The sequence below is a fragment of the Triticum aestivum genome, chromosome 4D (genome assembly GCF_018294505.1).
Source record: "Triticum aestivum cultivar Chinese Spring chromosome 4D, IWGSC CS RefSeq v2.1, whole genome shotgun sequence".
Lineage (NCBI taxonomy): Eukaryota > Viridiplantae > Streptophyta > Magnoliopsida > Poales > Poaceae > Triticum > Triticum aestivum.
The window spans coordinates 29,665,935-29,673,028 of NC_057805.1; the positions used below are offsets into that span (position 1 = coordinate 29,665,935).

The following is a 7,094-nucleotide window of genomic DNA, read 5'->3' on the forward strand; positions in this document are numbered from 1 at the left end:
GCATACAGCTCGAGGAGCACCATTGTACTCACCAGTGCCTTAGTGATCATGCGGAGACCCCACAGAGCAGGACTAGGGGTGTTATCTCCTAGGAGAGCCCCGAACCTGCGTAAAGTGCGCCGGCGTTCGTGTCTACGCCTCATCCCGCTTCCAGGCACCGGCGACGTTCTACTCGCTTCCATCATAATAAGCCATCCATTGGCATACGTTGCACCCAACCCCGACAAGTTCTGTTCATGTTACAATACACTCGTCCCAACGATCAGGATATCAAGCCACACACTTTTTAAAAAAATGAAAAGCCACACACTTCACTCTACGCCTACCATCTTTCATCTCCCTCCCACATATTCTTCTCCTTGGGCCCGGTGGGCCCTTCCTCCTTGGAGAGCTCGTTCGGCATCTTGTTGAGCATGTTCTCCGCCGGACAACTGAGCCGCTGGGGCATACTCTTGACCATCCGCTCCGTCCCCGTCCTCGACCTGTAGATCACCGTCGGCCCCCACTCCCGCATGAACTGCAGCCACTGGGGCTCGGCCACGACGCCGTCCCCGAGGTACTCCGCCGCCACCACGCGGTACTTGACGCTGGAGTCGACGGACAGCTTGCTCCGGGCGGCCTCGTTCAGGATCCCGACCCCGAGCGCCGCCGAGCCCTGCAGGTACACGCCGGCGCGCGGGTAGCTCGCGTGCCCGTTCCGGGACGAGTACACCGCCGGCCTGTTCCCCGCGGCGTACTCCAGCTTGGCCGCGTCCACCCACCTGCCCCCGCTGTGCTGCGAGTAGTAGACGGCCATGAGCTCGCCGGTGAAGTTGCTGACCCGGAGCGTGAAGTGCTCCCAGTCGCCGACGTGCTGCCCGGTCGTGCCCAGCGGCAGGTTGATCGGGCCGAGCTTCAGCCTGGCCGGGCCGTTGAACGGGCAGAACACCCACATGGCCACGTCGGTGCACGCCCCGCCCATGGCCGGCTTCACGTGCGCGTACAGCTCCGCGCTCTCGATGTCGCCGCGGAGGATCGCCTGCCTCCTCTTGCCGTCCGGTATGTCCATCCAGTACTCCCCGTCGTTCCACCCGCCGCCCGGGAGGTTGGACCCCTCGGCGTCGATCTCCTCGCCGACGGCGCCTCCCCCTTTCTTGAACAGCTTGGCCCCGTTCTTGAAGTACCAGGCGACGGACGACGGCAGGTAGACCTCTTTGGGGTGGAAGTAGAGCGTGGGGCCGTAATGCTGGATCACGGCGTGCACCTGCTCCAGGGTCGGCATCGCCGACAGGTCGAGGTCGACGTTCTTGAGGCACGCGAGGTCCTGCTCGCTCGGGGCCGGGGACGAGCACCCGTCCGCGGCGGCGCACCAGAAAGTGCCAGCGCCGATGCCCTTCTCCCGCATTCCCCGGCACAGCGGCCTCAGGCCGCGCACGGCGAAGGCCTTGCCAGGGGACGCCGACGTCGGCCGCGTGAGCTGCAGGTGGAGCAGCGAGCCGTGCGGCTCGCACTCGTCGGTGAGGTCGGCGCGGACGCAGCCCACCTCGTCGAGCGGCGGCTTGGCGGGCCCCGTCGTGACGAGGATCCCGAGCGCCCGGTACCCCTCCGGCGGCACGGGGAGCCAGAAGTAGGCGTCGCTGCGGCCGTAGCCGACGCAAGAGCCCGCGCTCGCGCTCGCGGCGGCGCCGCCGGTGGCGTGGAAGGCCCAGACGAGCTCATAATCCCGCGGCGCGAGGAGAGGCGGCTCCGCCGAGCGCGGCGGGTCGGCGGCCCTGGCGACGAGGAGGTGGCCGTGGAGCCGGCGGCTGTTGGGCTGGCAGTAGTGGCCGAGCAGGGTGAAGCCCTCGGGCACGCCGGCCGGCCGGTAGAAGGTGGCGCCGTCGCAGCGCTGCAGCCGCGCCGACGGCGAGAGGGTGCAGATTTTGTCGAAGGCAGTGGCCGCGGCGAGCTCCAGCTCCCCTCCGGCCACGCGGATCCTCCCCCGCGCGAACCCGCCACCTACACGAGTGCCACGTCGAACCCACACCTCAATCAACGAATCAATGGAGACGAGAGCCTACTAGAAACCAATAATGCAGGGAGGCGAAAGCGAAATCGAAGATGGGGACGGACGGTCGGCACGCGTACCTTGCGGCCACGTCGGGAGGGGCTCGGGGAAGGAGAAGGGCTCCGGCGCCGGGTCCTCGGCGGCGCCGGCGTCGGCGCGGCTAAAGAAGCGGGTTAGCATCTCTGTCTCGATTGGGTTCGTGCGGTGGTGTTTGGAGCGGGAGCGGGAGCGGGAGAGCAGAACGTGTCGCCCAACCCGGATCAGCTAACCAACTACTCCTACTACAGCTGGGATCTGTTGGAGACGACAAGATCTAGACCCGGCTTGGAGGGGCAGCTATGCCAAAGCCATCCGGATGAGAACTTGAGAAGTGAAAGGGATTCACACGCTAGGTTTTGGATTTGGTTTGCTGCGACTCCGATGCCAAGACAGGTATGATGCCGGGGCCCGGCCTCCTTGTGTCTGCCCCGCGCCAAAAGGCAAATGCAGATGCCCTGTCCGCGCCTACCCTGGGTTGGTGAGATACACTTTACACTGAATTAACGCTGCCCCAAGTTTCTGCATCGGGGAGAGGTGGGGGCCTTGTCCGTGCTTTTTGCCCGTCGGTGAGTGCGGTACACGACGGACGCCGGCCGGATGATAAAAATACAACTATACGAGGGACTCAACAGGTTGTGCGGAGCAGAGCGATATCTACCGTGAAAGATGTATAGACAAGCCGGCGCTTCAACTGGCACCGCACAGGTGACAGACAACGAAGCAAGCGTTGCACGGGCAAACTAGCAACGGCAACTTCGTCCGTGGCAACGACACAATAGAAACAATTTTGAGACTGATGATAAAATACAACTCTACGACAAACCCGACAACAGATTGCTTGGGCCAACTCAAGAATGTTCATGATACAGCCAGCCTACGTACGGTTCATGCCTGCTTATCATGGGTGGAAAAAATGAATTGTGTCATTACAGTGTCTTGCAGTGTTTCTCTCCTCTGAGCGACTAGGTAGGTTATTTATCTTCCTTTCAGGACAGCAACTCTTTCTGGGAGACCAACTCATATGCTTGCTTGACATCAGGGGCATCACATGTATGTATAGAGGGGATCATCAAGCTGCAAAAGGAGAGGGAATGTACGGGTTAGAGAGTTGCAAATAAAGTTATGTGCCCGTCCTAACTACCAAGTCTGCTACTGCATCTGGAGATGCAAAATCACATTATCTAATGATGCGTGCAATTAATACCATATGTGGATGGAAGGCTTGTTGGAGGCAGGGCCAGGGATGCGTGACCCAGCGCTTGCAGAGCTATTGGTGGCGAAAGAAGGTGTCATGCTGGCGAATCAGCAGGTACTAGATAAGATAGTGCTGGAGATTGGTAGCCTGAAAATGGTGAGTAAACTGAAGAACGCCCCTATTGACAGACCAGTTTACGGCGAGCTTAAGATTGGGTGTTCTTTTTCTGAATTCCGGGTTGTATGGTGTCGTAGAGACTAGAGAGGCCATTATGGTTGTGCCCATGTACTAGCAAAAGCAGGTTGTTATTTGAATGGCTCAGACGTGTGGTATGGGGTTCCTCCACTGTTTCTTGAGCCCCTACTGTGTAAAGACATGTAAGGGATTATGAATAAAACACCAGCTGTTCTAAAAGAAAAGAGCATCTCCGACTGGACCCCCTACTTCCCCGTAAATGCCGGGCGGACAGCCGGGACACTGCCCATACCAAATTTACCTATCCACCTGGACCCCTCAAACCCAAGCCCAAACGCTTGGGATTGTATGGATTTGGGGGTTTGGATATGAGGTGGCAGCTGCGGACGCGGACAATGAGGGGTGGGCGGGCGCTGTCTGCGGACGTATAAGGGCCCAAATTTGCCCAGTACGGTTGTAGTTGCTCTAGCAATGGACTAGCATATGCATAACTAAGTTCACGTGCCATGCCAAAAGAAGAATTTGACAAAACGACAATAGGAATAAATAGCCTAAGTAAAACTTGATCAGGAATGCCATGCCCCAAGAGCACGTAACAACGGCATCCGAAGATGACTTCTCAAAATTGTGATCCATAAATCTTCATCTTCAGCATATTCTGAAAATGCAAAGAATGCGCCTCTAGAAACTCAAGGGCTGAAACACCCAGGCAGAGTAAAATCAAACAAGTCGATTGGGGTGGGGTTGTTTCAGAGAATATGATAGTGTATCTTTTAAACTAAATATATTGATCAAGCAGCGATTGTTGTAGTAGTAGAATGTAGAATCTACTGCATTGATTGGGCAGTGATAAGGCAAAAAGTCGAGCAGTGATTGGTATTGGTACAATCTACAATGTATCTACTGCATTAACTACAGTAATATGTATGATATACGCCATGAATCACATTCTTCTCAAGTCTCAAGAAGCATCCATTACTCATACAGTGCTATATTCTGATGAATCACTAAGTTCAGATGCATTGAACAACATGGCATATGTGGTCAACTTGTTAGCATGAATTGGAGGGACAGTTTTTCCTGGAAACAAGTTAGGGTGCATGTCCACCGTCTATTAAGAACCCTTATTAATAACTCCTTTGGCTAAATTAATCGATGTGTACAACCTAGACTAAAACCAATAAGATCTATGCACAGAATGATAGAAATCATGACAACTGCTAGGTTTAAAGGGTGTTTAACTATAGTGTACACTTCTTGGACATGGAAGCTAAGAAATCCTTATCCACATCAACAGACTAACATGAAATAGTTCAGATGGAGCTCAGCTGATCCTTATCCACGGTATCAACACAAAATAGTTTGAGAGTTTTCGAAGCCAAAAACACGTTCTCAGAAATACAAGGAAAAGCTAATGGGGCCTGCTTCCGCAACTTCAGATTCATAAACAAAACAAGGAGGAAAACAAGCTAAATTGTTGTATTCTTGGACTCCAGTCTAGATTCTATAATCTAGACAAAACTGTTTCAACATACAGGCACATATTTAATGGCACTGAAGCACACTTCTGTATTCCAAAGTTCATGACAGTTAGATTAGGCGACAGTACGCCTTAGTGAACCGCACCCAAATCTGCAGATAGTTATTCTAGCCAATAATCAGAGTCATAAATCTCTACATTTTAGATTAGCACACGTGAACAAAAGCATCAAACCCAAGAATACGGCATCTAACAACTTAATGCAGTTTTAAGCCACTAATAACAGACATAAATCTCATGCATCAATAGTCCGATCTTACAAAAATCAAGCTCATAACTGTATCAGTGGATCCAGGATGCAATTTTAACAGAATCCACCATGCTGATCTATTCACTTCTATTATAAGACCCTAGAGGTGCGAAATCTAGCACGCGTAGCAGCGCGGAATAAAAATAAAAATAAAAATAGAGGAAAAGGATCGATTTGGTACCTCAATTGGTTTTGGGATCGGGCATGGCGAAGAGGCCACCGCCGGCCCCGGCGGCGGCGCGGGGCGGCGTGAAGCCGAGGAGCTTCTGGAGGTTGGTCCGTATGCTCATGGAGCAGAGGAAGTAGAGGAAGACCATGGCGCAGTCGGTGGGGTCGTTCCCGGGGAGGCCGCGGTGGCTCATGCGCTGCACGAGCGGGACGGGCGCGAAGGGCAGCTTGGCGACGGCGCGGCCCTCGAAGAGCGAGTTGAGGAGGCCGAAGACGACGAAGAGCACGGCGGCGACGACGGCGCCGGACTTGAGCTTGGCGAGGGAGAGCTCCCGCGAGGCGTCCTTGAGGCTGGACTCGACGCGGTCCATCTTCTTGGCGCGCGAGGAGGCCGGCTGGGAGGAGGGGGCCGCGCCGCCGGTGCCCGAGGAGACGGACTTCATGGAGTCGAGCTTGCGGGAGTGGCGCTCGATGGAGGCGCGGAGGGAGTTGTAGGTGGCGGTGCGGTAGATGAGGAGCCAGGAGATGGCCTCGCAGAGCACCGCCGTGGCGCCCGAGATGGCCACCACCGAGAGGCTGTCGCCGTAGCGGAGGGAGGAGAGCGCCGAGGCCATGTTTCCTCTGGTGGGTCGTCGCCGCGGCCGGCCGGCCGGCGTGTGGTGGGAGAGGGGCGGGGGGGAGAGAGATCTCGATTTGGCTGCGGGGAGGGAGGAAGCACCGCGTTCGCGATGTAGTTTGGGCAGTTGGTTGTTGTGTGCGTGCGGTTCGGCCGTGTGGGCTACGGACACTCGATGAGGGCGGCGAGGTTGCGGCGTGGGCGGCTGACATGCGGGCCATGTGGGGAGTTGGGAGGAGGTTTCTTTTGGGATGGTTTCCTTGTAAAAACAAAGAGCAAACTTGTTTCAAAAAAAAAAGGTAAATGCGCCGGTGGTACATGAAGTTGCACAACATGTGCAGTTTGGTGTCACAAGTTGAAAAATACGGAAAACTGATGTCAGAACTTGTCTCAAGGTGCATATACGTTTCATTCTCGTATGTAGTTGTGTATGCCGCTTCCGTGGCGTGACATGATGGCGCCAGGCTCGCCGTCAGTGACGAGGTGGTGCTGGAGCGACGTTTTTTGAAGAACACCCCTAAATTAATAACATTTTTTGTAAAATGCCCTGGCCCGTCAAAAAACAATATAAAGGGAAAGTTCATATGAAAAATAGTGCCGACACAGGTTCAAACCAGAGACCTCTCACTACAAGCATGGTCCTAGTTCAATTTTCTTGTCCATCTAAGATAAGTAGGTTTATTGTTCTATACACCAACATGCACCCGGCTTAAATGGGTTGCAGTTACTGCAGCCCATTCACCGTATGTTAGTTATTTTTCTTTTTGCAAGGGTATAAATCTAATCACAATAATAGATAGAGTTAAAATGTTCATGTTCATATATTTTTGACAGTTTCATAAACAAGTCTTCATATATTTAATAAAAACTATCAACACCATGTTTTTAATATATTTAACCAAAAAATATACACGTATTATTTTAGAAGTATCATATAACTAAAAAATATTAAGTCTTTTCATTTGAAGCGGCCTGGGGATTTACAAGACTCGTATTTATCTTCCCATTAGTATATAATTATTTTATAACGTCTAAGAATGTATAAATATTTTCACAAACACAAAA

General features: G+C 53.5%; 2 protein-coding genes across 3 annotated transcripts; both read right to left on the reverse strand.

Moving 5' to 3' along the window:
* Nucleotides 1–181: 181 nt before the first annotated feature.
* On the reverse strand, nucleotides 182–2,547 carry LOC123095928 (uncharacterized). Of its 2 annotated transcripts, none has more exons than XM_044517497.1 (2): nucleotides 2,091–2,547; nucleotides 182–2,021 (listed from the first exon to the last, which is right to left on the reverse strand). In XM_044517497.1, the coding sequence occupies exons 1-2, from the start codon at nucleotides 2,204–2,206 to the stop codon at nucleotides 323–325; spliced, it is 1,815 nt and encodes a 604-aa protein (XP_044373432.1). In that variant the 5' UTR covers nucleotides 2,207–2,547; the 3' UTR covers nucleotides 182–322. The 2 variants fall into 2 exon arrangements, with proteins under 2 accessions (XP_044373432.1, XP_044373433.1); XM_044517498.1 differs by having other exon boundaries at nucleotides 182–1,977; nucleotides 2,107–2,541.
* A 312-nt stretch (nucleotides 2,548–2,859) lies between these two features.
* LOC123095929 (calcium load-activated calcium channel) lies at nucleotides 2,860–6,185 on the reverse strand. Its single transcript, XM_044517500.1, has 2 exons — nucleotides 5,427–6,185; nucleotides 2,860–3,139 (listed from the first exon to the last, which is right to left on the reverse strand). The coding sequence occupies exon 1, from the start codon at nucleotides 6,025–6,027 to the stop codon at nucleotides 5,428–5,430; it is 600 nt and encodes a 199-aa protein (XP_044373435.1). The 5' UTR covers nucleotides 6,028–6,185; the 3' UTR covers nucleotides 2,860–3,139; nucleotide 5,427.
* Between the last annotated feature and the right edge of the window lie 909 nt (nucleotides 6,186–7,094).